The 16,816-nt window shown below is 38.1% G+C and overlaps 2 protein-coding genes across 2 annotated transcripts; both read right to left on the minus strand.

Annotated features, from left to right (window-relative positions):
- Window positions 1-2,816: 2,816 nt before the first annotated feature.
- psma8 (proteasome 20S subunit alpha 8) lies at window positions 2,817-7,964 on the minus strand. Its single transcript, XM_036581639.1, has 7 exons — window positions 7,758-7,964; window positions 6,906-7,032; window positions 6,558-6,682; window positions 5,749-5,871; window positions 5,505-5,624; window positions 5,324-5,386; window positions 2,817-3,345 (listed from the first exon to the last, which is right to left on the minus strand). Exons 1-7 carry the CDS (start codon window positions 7,857-7,859, stop codon window positions 3,250-3,252), a joined length of 756 nt encoding a protein of 251 aa, XP_036437532.1. The 5' UTR covers window positions 7,860-7,964; the 3' UTR covers window positions 2,817-3,249.
- Window positions 7,965-8,765: 801 nt separating this feature from the next.
- Window positions 8,766-16,271, minus strand: LOC118816100 (vacuolar protein 8-like). The gene is made up of 13 exons (XM_036582610.1): window positions 15,923-16,271; window positions 14,246-14,365; window positions 13,878-13,997; window positions 13,330-13,452; window positions 13,100-13,182; window positions 12,304-12,429; window positions 12,138-12,183; window positions 11,596-11,729; window positions 11,017-11,148; window positions 9,662-9,776; window positions 9,271-9,405; window positions 9,062-9,178; window positions 8,766-8,887 (listed from the first exon to the last, which is right to left on the minus strand). Exons 1-13 carry the CDS (start codon window positions 16,131-16,133, stop codon window positions 8,766-8,768), a joined length of 1,584 nt encoding a protein of 527 aa, XP_036438503.1. The 5' UTR covers window positions 16,134-16,271.
- Between the last annotated feature and the right edge of the window lie 545 nt (window positions 16,272-16,816).

Here is a 16,816-nt window from a genome sequence, read left to right on the forward strand (position 1 = left end):
GTTATGAAGAGTCCCATGTTTTCTATACACCATATTGACAAAAGTCTCGGGATACACCTCTTAATCATTGAATTCAGGTGTTTCATTCAGTCCCATTGCCACTGAGCCTTATGAGATGGGTTTCCATGACCAAGCAGCTGTATGCAAGCCTTACATTACCAAGCATCGGATGAAGTGGTGTAAAGCACGCCGCCACTGGACTCTGGAGCAGTGGACATGTATTCTGTGGAGTGAAGAATCATGCTTCTCTATCTGGCAGTCTGATGGACGAGTCTGGAATGCCAGAAGAACATTACCTGCCTGACTGCATTGTGCTAATTGTAAAGTTTGGTAGAGGAGGGATAATACTATGGGGTTGTTTTTCAGGGGTTAGATACCAATCCTGAATATCAGATTGGTCCCATCTCTAGTGTAGCCTTTTCTTCATTGAAGATGATCATAATATGCATTAAAATTTTAAGCCACACTGCATTTTGCAGAACCTGTTTATATATTTTTTCCTGTAACTGTGTTCAAGTTCTCTGCATTGAAGGCTTTTTCATAGAAATACTGTTCTGTTTGCCTGGCCTCAGCTACAGAAACTTCAATTCTCAATGTGCCTTGCCTGAGGCCCAGGATTCTAAAATATTCTATTAGCTCTGAATAAGCAGAAATGAGCTGCTGGAAGCTATGTACAGTAAATGCCTGCAGCACCTCCAGCCCCAGCTACACCTACAGTGTGTGTGTTGGTGAAAAGTACAGAATGGCACACAGCTGAGCCATAACTTCTTTAAAGCTTTTGCCCTGCAGTAACCCGTGTGCATTCTAAACACATTCCTTCACTAATGAACACATTTTAATCATTCAAACAGCATGAAGTAATTCAGTTAATCAGTACTTTGTCCCATTATTGACATGTTGTGTACAAGCTCTGTTTGTTACATCACTTTAACGTATTGTGGCAACTGAGGCTTTTTTTTTGTTTAAAGGGGAATTCCACTGATTTTTAGAATTTCTGCATACTTAAATCTGCACTATAGAAGAATTTTTGGTTAAAATCGAAAGACTTAGCATTACGTTATAACAAATGATGGTGTGCGTGTGCTGCTGCAAGCCACCCTGTAAAGTCAGAGGTGACGGGCCAGACTACTCAGGACTTTTTTTGGAACAAGTCTTTACATACTGACGCCACATGCACAGTGTCAAACAGAAGGTCCAGCTTGATGTTTAGGTTTCAAATGCAAAATCAACATTATTTACATTTTCAATAATAGATAATTCACATACATCATATTCATCCACTCAGGGAAGGGGTCCAAAGCACAACCCATGTTATAAAATGTTCTTCCCTACACTGCATGCAATTACACATTTCTGTCAGAGGGGTCTCCAAATCCCTAAATCTTACATAGTGCAGCTTAAACCGTTAGAATGTAAACAGTTATTCAGAGTGGTTTGATGTGGAATGCTTGGTTCTAGAGAAACCTACCAAGTTAGAAATTTTTATAGTGGTGGTGACAGGAAACAGATGTCTGAGGAGTTTTAACATATTAAAAATCTCTCACAGAAAGTTATTTCATGACAAGGTTATGAGTGTGCCGTCTGATATCTGAGATGATGGTTTTGAGAGGTTTTTGCTCATTCATGGCAGAGAGGTACATGGAGGGTGTCGTAATGCAAAACAGTCCCCAAACTTTGCACTCTTTTACTGTCATCAACATTATATCGCTTTTGTCGGAAGAAAACCTTGTATCTCCATTTTTGACATAATTTGAAAATACCTGTTACCCTCTACATTGTATGTAAAATTTAAGATGAATGGACTAAAAGAAAAAATCTGGTTCCATTGACTTACATTAAAAATAAAGCACCTTTTTTCCTTCTCCTGTAAAGTTTTCATTTTGGAAATACAAGGTTTTCTTCTGACAACAGCGATATATAAACAGTGATACATGTAGAGTCAATGGTGGTTTTGGATAGTTAATAAAATGGCTATGTTTGTGTTGTACACATTGTGACTCCTGATTCCAATCTGATTGTGGGTAAGTTTCTCTACAATAATTTAATATCAACTGTTGAAACAGATTCCTCTTACACTGCAAATATCAAGCTATGGGACCAAAAACTGAAAAAAGCTAAAAGAGAAAAAAACATGTGTTTATATAAACCCCTATCAAACTTTTGCAAGTGATGAACACTCTTTTTAACAGAAAACCTCAAAATAGTTTAGACAAAATGATAAATCTATGGTATATTAAAATCAGGTACATAAGCAAAACGTACATCTTTAAAGATCCTAAGAAATTTTAAGAAATGTTAAATAATTTTTTTTTAAATTCCCATCGAAAAAAATGTCCCTCTTTGTCCCAGAACCCTCCCACCCACACTTCATGTTGACTACTGCATAAACACCCAATGAAAATTTTACTCAATGAGGGGGTGTCAAAATTGTTTTGGACTAGAATGCTTAAATTTAATTAATTATTGATCGTATCTTCAGCCTGGCTTGAGAGTTTCTTGTCGGCTGTGCATTTCAGTTCCCTGCACAGATCAAAGGCAGAGGGAATGAGAGCGCTCTAGGTTTCCGGCCCACTGACGAGACGTCAAATGGAGGAAGACAAAGGCAATTTATCCCATATAAATATTCATCAGCGCAATCATGAATACAAAGACAGAAACTTTTAACATCATCAGTGGCCTATTCTCTATTCGCTTACAGATACACACATTTTACAAAGTCTTTTCTGTGACAATCATGGCAAAGGAAGCAAGCCATGAAAGTAACGTTTCCCAATTCGCAGATATTTTTTCTAGACAACAAGTATCCAGCCAGAGAATACAAACCACAATACTTTATTTGCGCATGTCAGTTTGAGCACATCCTCACAAAATCCTCAACTGCAGTAGAGACTCAAACAGTGCATCTAACCAGGTTTTTACACTGTAAAGAAAAAAGGGGGGAATGCTTTCCATATTGTAGTCACTGCATTATATCCAATTCCACTGAAGAGTCCACCAAAAACATGCTTTACGTACACAGGAAACGTTTGAGGAAGAACATTTGAAAAAATGGGCTTGTCAAAAATTCAGTGATAAATATTGCATTTAAAGTTGAACTGGATGAAATACTCCCAGTGAGGTTCATAGGAAATAGAGATGTGCTCTTAACTAACAGGGGAGGGGAAAGGAGGCCTGGGTCTGAGCCAAGTGCTTCTGCCCATATAAACAAAACTGAACGGCGTAAAGGACTTAGTGTGAGCGTGCTTTAACCTATGAGGATTTCTTCTGCTTCTTCTTCTCAGCTTCCTCCTCTTTCTCTTTCTCAATTTCAGCAACCAGAGTCTCGATCTCCTTGGACTCCAGAATCTGATGAACAGAGAGAAGAGTTGTCACTTTCACTAAGAATGTAACTGAAAGAGCTGAGATGGTATAGTCTTAAAACAAACAGCAGTAGTAACCCCTTGTGTACAGTACACCTGAATGCCATGCACAGCTACTTCATTTCATTTCATACATATTATGTACATTTCATTCAACTATAACTTTAAAATGCCACCTACTTAAGTCTGCAGAGAACTTAGAACACACTAAATCTGAATGTACAAATCTACCATTTCACATTCAGTTGGGAGGCCTGTATCTTAGAAATGGGTTTCAGACTCAGCTACACCTCTGCATTAAAAAAAAGAGCTTCAATCAAATGAGGCTCTCTTTAAAAGACAGACAGTACAAAAAGATAGCTGTGAAATAAAATATTTAAAAAATGCACCAGGTATTACATTAACAAGATAAATTAATCATATAACTCACTATTGCTTTACTTCAATAGTCCCCAACCCTCCTCCTGAAGATCTACTTTCCTGTGGATTTTTACTACAACTCAAACCTGACAAACATCATTTAGCTAATCAAGTACCTCTGAAGGCAGTAATTAGAAGGCTTAAGGGGAATAATTAAAGTTGGAGCTAAAGTGTGCAGGAAGGTAGATTTCCAGGAGGAGGGTTGATGATCACTGCTTTTTGAAACAGCACACACCAAAATGCCTTCATATGAAACTGATTTAGAAATTAACATTATTACACCTAAAATGCTAAGCAGTTTTCACTTAATAAGATGAACAAAAGGTCATTTGGAGGACCCACCCTTTTGTATGTCGGCACTTGACATTGTGGGCGAAATGACATTTTGTTAATTTTTTAAAGACTTCTGCAGCAAACTATTTTAAAAATAGCATTTTCTGCAAATGTTAATGCACAGTTATATTCTATTTGATTACCTGAAATAAAAAGAAAAGCCTACTAATTTAGTCCCCAGTAACACAGTCTTTGGTAAATATCACAGCTTGCAAATGCTTTTTGTAGACAGCTAGGAGTTTCTGTCCTTTCTGTGAGAATTTTTACCCACTCTTCCTTGCAGACCACTTCCAGTTCTGTGATATTCTTAGGTTTGTCTTGCATGCACAGATCTACCCACACATTTTCGATACTCTTTAAGTCAGGAGACTGTGAGGGCCATTCTAAAAGCTTTAGCTTGCATTTCTTGAAGTAGTTGGAGATGGTTTCTAAGAAATGTTTTGCATCATTGTCCTGCTGTAGAAGCCAGCATCTTTTCAGCTTCAATTTCTTGATTTGTCATATTTGTGTCTAGAATTAGAAGCTAATATTTAGTGGAATCCATTCTTCCATCTATCTGTGCAATGTTTTCTGTGCCACTGGCTGCTACAGAAACCCAATGCATAACAGATCCACACCCATGCTTAAGCTGTCAAGGCATTCTTTTCATCAAATGCTGCTCCTTTTTTCCTCTAAACGTACTTCTGGTGATTGTGGCCAAAAAGTTCTATTTTTACTTCGCTAGGCCACAGTACCTACATAAATGTTGACTTTTGTGATAAAGTCATAGGTAAGGTTTTTTGATGACTTCTATGCAGATCATGTTTCTGCAAGTAATGCTGCACAGTAGAAGAGTGTACCACCACTCCTGTGTCAGCTCAACCTTCCTACAGGTCCTCTGCAGTCACATGGGGGTTTTGTGTTGTCTTTCTGGCCAGCATTCGAGCAGTTCTACAGACAGTTTTCTTGGTCTTCCAGATCCAGACTACCACAGTTCACCTTAACTGATATTGCTTCATTTTGGACAGGCGAAATTACAAACTGGAAGCGCTTTGATAATTTTATAGGCCTTCCCTGCTTTGTAGACATCAATCAGTTTAATTTAAAATTAAAAACCACTATGCGGTACATATATAAATAATAATAAACAAACAAGGCATAAATAATCAAAAATCAGAAAAAAATGTTAAAACACCCAACACTATCAAATTAATGAATGGACAGACTTTTACCTTGAGGGGCTGGTTTCTCCTGATCACAGCCAGCTCAATGTTCTTACCACCAGACTGGACAACCTAAGTAAGAGAATTCAAACAGTTTTAAAGAAAATGCAAACATATGATCCTGTCTGAAAAATCAATGTGTTTTGAGCAGGTTTGTTTATAGAATGATGGATGATTATGATATTTGTACCTCTAGCAGGGCTTTAATAGCCAGTTTGATGGCATCATTGTCACTAGCAATGGCTTCATCTGTGTAGTTCTTCTCCAGAAACTCCCTCACAGTCTTAGCACTGCGTCCAATTGCATTTGCCTGGTAACAAATGAGGAAAGGATGGAAAATTATTTAAGAATCATAATTGGAGATAATTATACAGATGAACACATAAGTAGCATGTTAATGATACAGTTCTGCTTACAGACCTGCTCTTCCTTACCTTCCATGCGTGGTATGTTCCTGAAGGGTCTGTCTGATACAGCCGTGGGGTCCCATCATAGTCAAAACCCACAATCAAAGCAGAGATACCAAAGGGACGCCGTCCATTGCTTTGTGTATAACGCTAACAAAGGAATTTAAACAGCATTATGAATGAACGAAACCAAGTAACATTAGGGAGACAATATACACTCAAAGTAGTTAAGAAAAAAAAAAGCATAACAATTTCAACACGGTATCCCAAAAACAAACAAACAAACAAACAAACAAACAAACAACACTTCAAAACAGTGCATCACAGATACACCTCTCTCAGTCTCTCCTGAGGGTCCCTTATTTGCTATTTGCCATGAAAACCACAGTCAGTCATCAAAACTAGGGAACTGTGTGCATCCTAAAAGAGGAAAGTGGAAGTGGCGTGGCTTAGGTTATGCACATACCCACACTCAAATGTGCATTTTTCTGAAGCTGCCTATAACTTCTCGAGGTTGTGACTGTTGGGGCTTTTTTGTTAGGTGGCTGGCATGACAGGAATTTTTTAAAAGTTCTGTTTAAAAATTATTTGGGACCATTTATCTGAACCATGCCAATCTGTATAGAACATAACTAGAGAGAATCTAATCTCATCGTATCAAATTTTGACCTCAGAACAGCAAATTGTTTTCAATCTGAAAACATATGTATTGTTACACCCCTTGGTTGTTTGTTTACATTTGACAGGAACTAAAGAAAATCCAATCTGTATAAATACTAACAAAGCTCCTTGCATTATGTAATGTGCAAAAGTCTGGGTTTCATAAAGACTGGTACCTGTTTAAGGGTTGCAATGTATCGAGTGATGTATTCTACAGTAACAGGGTCCTCCACTGTAAGTCTGTGGCTCTGGCACTCCACCCTTGCTCTGTTAATGACAATCCTTGCATCAGCTGTAAGACCTGTGAGGGAACAAAGTATACAGTTCACTTTTACTACTATTACATTAAAGCTTTATTGTTAATGCCAATAAAAAGAGTATATTGTCTTGGCTTCCCTTTCAGAGCATAATCTAACAACAAGCATCATATTAGACTACACAGACTGACTCAAAAAGCTTAATGTGACAAAGTGAGTCTGACCATGCAAACGCTTTGCTTGGATTTTGAGAAAGTAAAGAATTACCTGCAAAGGCCATACAAACATGTTCGTCAAGGGCACAGATCTTCCTAACAGTTCTCTCTTCCTGTAGCTTTGCCACAGACTTCTTCTCTACACCTAGCACAACAATGTCTTTCCCCCGGATTCCAACCTTAAGGAAAAACAAAATAAAGAAAACATTAGGGCAATTTCTGTTAGTAGCTCTGTCAACGTATCAGTCTCACTTCTTACATAACTTGCAAACCTGTATCTGACTTGTAAACAAAGGCAGCTTTTCCATTCAATCCAAACGTTGGTAAAGTAACAATAAAAAAATCTCCAAGCCAGAACTCAGTTATAATCCTACGTTGCCCTCCACAGGTGCGTGGCTATATCACACCTAATTCAGCTCTGTGTCCGGTCTTACCATTATTCAACAAGAATAATATCTAGCGGTACCATAGATATCATCACAGTGCAGACTTGTTTATGCTGAACTAGTCCTGCTACTTTTAATTTATTATGCAATCTATAAACACAATAAATCGTTTAATGCAGCTAGCTACCTATGTTAGCCTGCTAGCGTCAAAGCTAGCACACCGCTCCATAACATGCAAGTCACGCTTAGCGGACTTCTCATTCAAAGGGTGCTAACGCTAGGCTAACAGTTAGCACAGCCAGCGGCGATGCGTTAGTCAGCTTGTTGGCTGGAGGTTTTGATAATTTATTGGACCAATTTCAGCAGTTCGGTATTTAATAGTTATCCGCGACACGCCAGTCACTTCAGTTACCTATCATTTTAACCAGAGTAGCTAGCTAGTTAGCTGGAGTAGAAGCTAGCCTTCTTGTTAGCCAAAGCTACTGAAAACACAGCTAGCTGTACGGCAGAATACTCACAGCTGTAGAACCCTTCTTCACCGCTTCTTGAGCATATTCTACTTGAAACAGATGACCATCAGGAGAGAAGACAGTTATAGCTCTATCATATCTAGCAGCCATCTTTCCCAACTAGATCCGAAACGGACATATACGTTAGCTAAACACAAGGAACCAACTTTCACCAGCTTTTCCAATTCGAGGATTCCAATACGCATGCGTGGAGATGTGTAACAATTGCATCCTGGGGCTTGTAGTGTTTGGGCTTGTTTGGCAGAAAACCGCTACAGCGAATTCTACATAATCTACGCTATATAGGGGGAGAGGTATACTTTTGTTTAAAATAATGTTAGTGAGAGAAAACAATCTGTACTACAGATGAAACTGTAGAGCTTTTGAAGGAGGACATACAACTCCTGCTCCAACTGTATGCCTTATTTAAGGCTGTCTCTGGAACTTGTCACAATACTTTTATTATCAAACATTTGTGTTTGAAATGTAGCACATGCAGCACTTTACTATACAGTTAGCTTTCCATTACCTGAATAGTTAATAATTCATCATCATCCATTTGTTCCATATTTTGTCTTTTTCAATCTTGCTCTCATTTACACTGTCCTCAATTGACCTGGCCAAGAAGTCAATGCAGAACTTATTCAGATATGAATATGGAGTGTAAGTTTACTTTATCAGATTGTAAAAAACCTTCTCCTGTAAACACAGTGTCTTCTCAGTGTCCTTTTTATTGCTCTTTAAGGCATTTTCCATCACATATGTAAAACATATTGTCAAGTCATCCAGGATTTTGATCGTCAGAGTACATCAGTACAAATTTAGAAGAATATAAAACAATGTGTTTTCAAAGTTCTGAAAATACACACAGACGCACATACATGACTCAAACAAATGTAAATAAAAAGTGAGATAAACAGAAAATACCAATATCTAAAACTGTAATAAAACCTGATGAAAAATGAACACCAGTTTGTGGTTCTTCATAAACACATCACTGCTTTCTAAGTTGGTGGCTCAGGTGCAGGTGTCCTGCTGAAGCATCTGGAGCAGCTGTCTGGTGTGTTCAGTCTGCTGCTGAACTCTGTTCAGTTCCCTTTCCAGCTCCAACCCACACGTCATTCCATCCAGCCCTCCACCTGCACACCCACAATCTTATCATTCAGCTGCCAACCGACATTCAAAGGCTTCACCTGGGCTCAGAGGTATTTTTGCTCTTACTTCTCATTTGACTGAGAATGAGTGAGTTTGTGTACTTATAGGCTGAAACATTGTGGAAAACACATAGTAATTTGGAAAAAGTGCCGACTCACCTTTTTTTAGATTATACACGCTGGCAATTGCAAGCTGTTGAAATCTCACTTCTTGATTGCGAAGGAATCTCATCAAGTATCCTACAATGGCTCTGTGGTGAGGTTTAAGCAGTTTATCTGTATAAAATACCACAACATGAGGAGTGCAGCGATGGTTAATCAGTGAACAATAACACAATAAAGCAATATCATTAAAGTCGAACATTTACCATTCATGTCTAATTTGCTGATTACAGAACCAGCAGCAAAAGACAAGTCAGAGTTTTCACTTTCGCTGGAGATGCTCACAAGTCTGCCAACATGAGAAGCAGTCATTTTCTCAATAAGACGTGATCTGAGGGAGTCTGAAAATAACATGGCAATAGCTGATTATCAGATAAAGAATGAGGCAATCAACTGAGTGTGCATGCAGGAAAATATGTTTGGTAGCGTAAAGCATTAAGATCTTATAAAAACCAATCAAATGGTAATCAAGTGCATTGTTTCTCAAAGACAGACTGGCACTAACTCTCTTTCAAGTGCATAAAGCAATGAAATATATCCATGCTACTTAGTATGTAACTGTAAATGCTTCTTGTACTGGTGAGATATTATTCTTACCAAAAGAAGCCAGTGAATGGAGGCAGGCTAGTATACTTAAAACATTGTCATTTTCATTCCAATCAAACCCAAGAGCCAGAAGAAGCCCAGTTAGACACTCTGTCTCCAGTACAGTCTAAACAATGACAAATAATATAACATTAGACACATTCTGTACTTAGAACATACAGAGACTTATGGAGAAAGTCACATAAATAGAGGTGTAATGACCCAGTTATATGCAAAAGTTTGGACACCCCTGCTCAAATGACATGTTTTGTTCATTCTTTAAGTGAAAATTAAGTACAGATCCTCTACAGATAACACACTTCTGCACATTTTAATGCACTGATAACTGCTGAAAATTAAACATAAAATGTGACCTGTGCAAAAGGTATGGCACATTTTAAATTTATGTTTTCATTCCCCAATATGTTAAACTCAGCAAATAAATTGAAATTATGCACTAAAATTTGCACACTATATTTAAATCTGTTCTGTAGAGGAGGTGTAAACTTATTTTCACTTCAACAAAACATGTCATTTTCTCAAGGTTTTGCACATGACTGTATATATATTTTTAAGTTTGATGTGATTTATAATTTGAGACAAGATTCAACTCAGTTTTTGGTATTTTATGTGAATGTAATGTCTTGATTCAGTGCTCTAATTGTATATGCAGATGAACTTAGCTCAGATATAAAAGATTTCAAATAGAACTTGAGGAATGCCTGCCCTCAACAACATAAGCCCAAAAAACAACCCACCCAAGTCATTTGAACATGGGTAAGTGAATTGCATAAGCCCTCCCACTTTACGCTGATAGGATGCACCTGATGCCTAGATTTGATCACTGACAGTGGTTTCCATGAAACATAGCAGATCACAGACTCTTAAAAGAGAAAGATACATTATAAATTTTACTACGCAGAATGTTTGATCTTTTTAATTTTTTCAAACTGTATTAAAATTATTGCCCCCTTACTTAGAAATGTCATTATTTTACACAAAGGCAAATTAGATATTTGAGTTTAAATAAGAGCCCTTAAAGGATAATTCCACCAATTTCTCTAAATATCTAATTTAATAGTCATTCAGCTGATGTGAGCATTGTAGAGAGACTTAGCCAGTCAGATTTCTTTAGAGTAATGGTGAAAGAGACATTAAACTCTTAAGTTATCTGGTTCCTTTAAGCACAAGTGTGATTCTTTTTCGGATTTACTAGGTTTTTCTATGTCCAGGAATTCATATCAAACCACTCTGACTGTCTTGGTTTACATCCTAATAATTTATGATCTAACACAAGAACTTTAAATGTTTCAAAACCTGTTTTAAACCTCACTGGTGTGATTGAGAGATTGTGTAAGTATTTGTACCTCCTGGCTCGCCACAATATCCCAGAGGTGTGTGAGGGTGATGGCACAGTGAGTTACTAAAGTAGAGTTAGGCAGATACATTAGAAGTAGCTCCCCTAAAATGGGTACCACACCCTGATTCACCAGAGACTCCTGAAATGCAAGAAGTATTAATTAGAGAAAATGAAAATAACATTATCTGCAGGGAACACACTTCTGCAGATTTGAATGCACAATTACTGTTTTCTTTGCTGTATTTCACATACTGGGGGAAAATAAAACATACAATGCATTATGTGCAAAGATAATGTTACATTTTATATTTTATGTTTCCTTTTTTCCATTATGTTCAAATCAACAAATAAATAGAAAAGGTGCACTAAAATTTGCAAAAAAAAGCCATATTTAAGCTTGTTCTTCATAGAGGATGTGTTAACTTATTTTCATTCAGAAAATCAACAAAACTGGGTGTGTTCAAACTTGTGCATATGACTGCAGATGACTGTACGGATCAGTTTTGGGCAGTGAGATAAGTTACAGTTCATGAGCTGAACAAATTAATAAAAGAAAGAACCCCAGCACTGGTGTACAGTGACTTACTTTGTTGAGTGGATGGGCAGAGAGCTCAGAAAGCAGCATTACGGCAGCCTCGGAGGAGCTGAGCTCTGGGGCCTTCAGCAGGGTCAGCAGTGGGTATACCCAGTCCAGCCCAACCAGTTGCCGCTGTGCCTCACCTGCAACCAAGAAGTATAATAAATCCAGGGGCTGAGGAACACACACAGTTTTCAAGTCATCAATCACCAGACGCTGCCTGCAAAAAAAACACTTTTACTCAAAGGTATCCATTCATCAATAGTCAATAGTTAAGCACTGAATAGTAGAGGATCAGCACCTTAGGAGTCAAGATGTTCAGACAATCCATTTTGGGGAGTGGCCTTGAGGACCGGACTGTTAAATCTTAACAATTCCCAGAGCAGGGTGACTGAAAATGTTACGGAAGTTCTATGAGAAATCTAATCTCTAAACTTTGAGTAGGTCTTTGAGTAGGTTTACTTATAGTAGCCTTACAGCCATTCTGACATGCTGATTTGGCTTTAAATAATATATCTAAATTATATTAAAATTATCTTTACACAAATTACCATTTCCAATGAGGCTCCTGAGACACCCACAGGCCTGAGTAGAATTCTGATAAAACATGAAAATATAATTATCAATTAGTGGACAATGGAACAAACATAGAAGACCAATCACAGAATGTGATATATCACTATAGACAGATTTCTACCCTGACCAGTTTCTCCCTACCTTGAGTACAGATGAGCCCATAAGTGAGACCAGGGATTTCAGCAGGAAACGGTCACCAATTTGGAGCAATTTTGAATGATGCTTTGGAGCTGCAGCAATGTTACTCAATGCAGAACAGCTGTAGAACTGAGAAAAGACCATAATGTAAGGTTACATGTAGAGCTTGGTTTCATGTTAGTGAATCATCACCATGCATGGACTTAACTCTAGCATCATTTGAAATTCTTTTTTGTCTAGGCTTAGGCCTAATCTGGGTCTGGAAAACTGGTTCTATATGTGTGAAAGTATCAACACAGCCTTTCTATTTAGTGAATTCAGCTATTTTAAGGTGCACCAATTTCAGGCACAGCCATTCAATTGCACACAGACACAGCTTGTATAATCTCCAAAGAAAAGCACTGCCAATTGACTGGGATGCTCTGGAGCAGCTAGTCACCATGCCCAATGCTAAGTATCGGGTAGAGGGATATAAAGCTCTCCAGCATTGCATTCTTGGAAACACAACTCAATACCTCCGGAATGAGTTGGAGTGGTGTTTGTAATCCAGACCGAATCATCCAACATCAGAACCTGACCTCACTAATACTGTTGTGGCTGAATGCAATCAAATCCTCATAGCAGTGTTCAACAGTAAAGCCTTCCCAGAAGAAAATACATAACTAAGCCAAAGGGGGTAACCAGAAGTTACTATGGGAAATGGGGAACATTCCCTATCAATACCCTTTATTTCAGTAGAAATTTTGGACAAGCAGGTATCTACAAACATGAGGATGACAGAATGGCATCATTGGAGTACCTGGACGTCAGAATCAGCTGACTGTAACAGAAGAGCCAGCACAGGTATAACCCCCTCCTCACACAGCACACACATTGCTTTCTCTAGAGAAGATTAACAGCACAGTCAATTCTGAGGCTTGTAATGTGAACCAATGAGTGTATTACACTATTGATTTGGACCTCATGAACAATTCAGCGACGTGCAACCACTGCAAATTCACTTGGTCACAAGGCCTGTTAAAACCTTACCAGATTTGGTGAGATTATGAAGAGCTCTGACAGCATTTTGTTGAACTTTTGGATCAAAGGCCCTTGCCAAAACAAGCAGAGGTAGCACAGCATCAGAGGACACAATAGCCTCTCGGTTTGAATCTGAATGAAAAGGATGAAATCACGGAATCTTTGTCAGAATATATAGTGGATGCGGTCGGAGCATTTGTCCGTAGCGTCAGTCTATAAACATAAACTACACTCTTAGCAAAAAGGGTTATATATACAGGACAATATGGGACAACACAGAGATTTGTTGACGATGCGAAAAAAAAAGCAAAAAAATGATGCATTTAAAAGGTTCTTTGAGCATTTATGGTGTTACATAGAACTATGGCCTTTACTAAAGAACCTTTGATTGACCTTTTGACAGGGTAAAATCTCCAAGAGAACAAAACTAAATTCACCTGAAGCAGGAAAGCTCACATGAAACAGCAGCCATTTGTGAGAGGTCATTTTGCAGGAAACAACTTTGAAAATTGGTCCAGGATTCGAAAATCACTCAAAATAAATGAGAAAATACACACCTGAGGAGGCTAGCAAAGCAATACAGGCACTGGAGTTACACTGAACTGTACGATCACCCGACTGCAGCAGATCAACAAGTGGCTCCAGAACGCCCATCTCAATGACATGCTCTTCTTTTACTGAGAAAAATAAATACAAAAACATTAAATCAACAGCTCTGGATATGTGACACAGTGTGCTTTCTGCAGTTTTTGTTAAACCATACAAGCTACAAAACTTGTACTACAGACCAATCAGATCCAAATCTACAACATTATATTGTCATAATAAAGCTTGAGTGGCACTGCATAGAACAGACTGTGAGACTTTTATTGTGGTTTTGGTTGTTTTGGGTACTGGAAAGCTTTTCTCATTAGGGCTCACTTACTTTTGCTGTCTGTGAGAAGATTGAGCATGGACAGAGAGACTGTCCTCTGAACCTCCATGTCCTCTGACTGCAGGAGAGTACAGCATGTCTCCAGAAATGCAGCGGGGACACGACTCTGTGCTGTGAAAGTAACATAGTATAAAGATCCAAGACATTATATTTATAATATTGGTAACAACTGGTCTGATATGTCACTGTAGCTAACTGCTGAACCATATGCTGAAAGATCCTTCCATACAAAAGACACAGACTATAAATAACCAGAGTCTTTTGTGTTTATGCAAATGAGACATTTTCATATTACTGGTCTCTTAACTGTGACCTAACCAATCACTGTAACTAAAGAAACAAATGGCATCCCAAACAGTGATCAGCTTAAAGCAGGTGTGGAAGACATTGCTTGGCCATATTTAGGGCAAAACAACAACAACAATAAAAAAATAAAATAAAAAAAACAAAAATATGTTCTGATGACAACAATATTCATTTCCAGTAAGTATAAAAGATCTGTAGCAATACTGCAAGAAACTGTAAGACTTATAGTGATGTATGCTGTTTTTATAATTATGTACACTGGTGCAAATGCAGGGGAGGCTGACAGGGACATGCCCCCTCTACTTTCTGAAATCATGCAAAATAATTTCGAGGGATGGTTGTCAAAAAAATGCATTGCTGATTTGCAACACAGCTGTCAGATATCAACTATAATACAGCTGTCAATACACTTTAAAAACTGTAATTAAGGCAAAAAGTAGGTAGCTGTTTTGTTTAGTTAAAGTCAGTAACGACAAAAAGAAAGAAGCTCTAATCTGTCCTGGATTTGTTTTCACTTTTTTACTGTACAATGATTGTTGACTTACATCATAACAGTTATTAATAGTCTTTCCTTTTTCTTCTTAATTTTCATCATATTTGTCATTATTAGGGTATTTTGCATACCACTGTAAAAGGCAATTTATGTATTAAATATTTTATTTAGGCAATGTATATTAGTAATATTACACCTTTCTGTTTTGTGCCTGCCTTCCGACCGATGACCGCTGGGATAGGCTCCAGCAGCCCCCTTGACCCAAAGAATGAATGGTTTTGAAAATATGTGTGTGTGTGTTTTGTGCCACAATATTGACATATAAAAGCTATAAGACATAATTATGGTAAGTGTAATTGCAGCCATACATTGTTTACCAATTTTTATGTTTGAACTGCTGTACGTAGGCTATAGCCTCCTGACGGCCTCTCTCCGAGTTATTAGACCAAACTTGCACCCTAATTTTTTGCAAAATATTAATCCTGTGTCATAGTAATTTCCAACACTTGTGTAATTTCTTTTCAGAATCCTGCTGGTGACATCCCAAATAAATAATAATGGGTGGTCACGCTGTGTTAATACGTGAGAACGAGATCCTAATACGAGGCCACGACTTAATTATCTCGTTCCCACGCGCTAGGTTCTCGTTCACACGCGTTAATACGGCGTGGCCACGCATTGTTTTTATTTTTACAGGCTGTTATAAGCGGGGCTCGGTAATTCTCTGTAGTAAACTGTTTAATTGTCTTAATGTACTTTTAGATTCTTACAGGAGCCCTGCAGAAAATGTCTGTAGCATCGCTGTAGATTCTCTTCATTTTAAGGCTGTAGATAAAACAAACCTTTAATTTGAGGTTTTGAGTACCGACCTGTGGTCAAGTGAGAAGGTCTGCTTTTCACATCGTGTCGACGGAGGAGCTCATGAAGTTTTTCTTGAGATGCCAAAGCTTTTTTCGAACAGCAGCATTCCGAGATCCTATTTACAACATCCTTGAGTTTCTGCACAAAAATCGCCGCCTTCGCTTTCACCAGACTTTTAAAGTCGTCCAGAAGTCGCGCGCATCTGTCACACAACCCCATCTGGAAGTTTTAAGGGGTTCTAAGCGAAAGTTTTAAGTAGTCGGGGAACAGACTACTACAGAATGTGTCTATTTTAGGCTTTTAGGCTTTCTAATACATCTGCACACAGCAGATCTCGCTGTTCCTAGACTCTCCAGCAGCCTGTAAAAGCAGTGGACTGATAACAGAGCTTATCCACATGCAAGACTCGCAGGTCTTGAGCTCCTCCTCTCTCAGATGGCTTCAAGAAAAAAAAAACATGAATGGAACTGACCTGATTAACGTATTATGTTCTATCCATGTAGAAATACTGTACACATCTCAAACAAGTCAATTCACCGTACTTTTCATTTTATCTTCAGGATTTTCTTCTAAATGCCTTTAAAGTGGATCAGAGCAAACGAGTTTACTGCCTGTTGCATCAGTAATAGACTCTTCAGTCATACATACTTGTCAATGTATCTAAGCTATTGGTTTTAACTTCATAGCTTGAAAGAAAACCTGGCTACTTACTGGCTTAAAGGGGAATTTCGCAGATTTTTAGAATAATCTACATAATTAAACAGTTAATATGTTAATAAGGTCATTCAGAGTGGTTTGGTGTGAAATGCTCTATTCTAGAGAAACTTGCCGAGACAGAACTATTCACATTGGTGGTGATAGGAACCAGACGTCTGAAAAGGTTAATGAGTCTGAAACCTCCC

Source organism: Colossoma macropomum, unplaced genomic scaffold (genome assembly GCF_904425465.1).
Source record: "Colossoma macropomum unplaced genomic scaffold, Colossoma_macropomum, whole genome shotgun sequence".
NCBI classification, from domain to species: domain Eukaryota; kingdom Metazoa; phylum Chordata; class Actinopteri; order Characiformes; family Serrasalmidae; genus Colossoma; species Colossoma macropomum.

Coding starts and splice junctions, on each gene's coding strand:
- psma8 (XM_036581639.1), bottom strand. CDS start 7,859: ATGGCTGCTAGATATGATAGAGCTATAACTGTCTTCTCTCCTGATGGT. Junction 5,625..5,748: donor GAACATACCACGCATGGAAG/GTAAGGAAGAGC, acceptor ATTTGTTACCAG/GCAAATGCAATTGGACGCAG. Junction 3,346..5,323: donor GGAGAAACCAGCCCCTCAAG/GTAAAAGTCTGT, acceptor TCTGTTCATCAG/ATTCTGGAGTCCAAGGAGAT.
- LOC118816100 (XM_036582610.1), bottom strand. CDS start 16,133: ATGGGGTTGTGTGACAGATGCGCGCGACTTCTGGACGACTTTAAAAGT. Junction 11,149..11,595: donor CTGCCCATCCACTCAACAAA/GTAAGTCACTGT, acceptor CTTGCATTTCAG/GAGTCTCTGGTGAATCAGGG. Junction 8,888..9,061: donor CGTGTATAATCTAAAAAAAG/GTGAGTCGGCAC, acceptor GTGGGTGTGCAG/GTGGAGGGCTGGATGGAATG.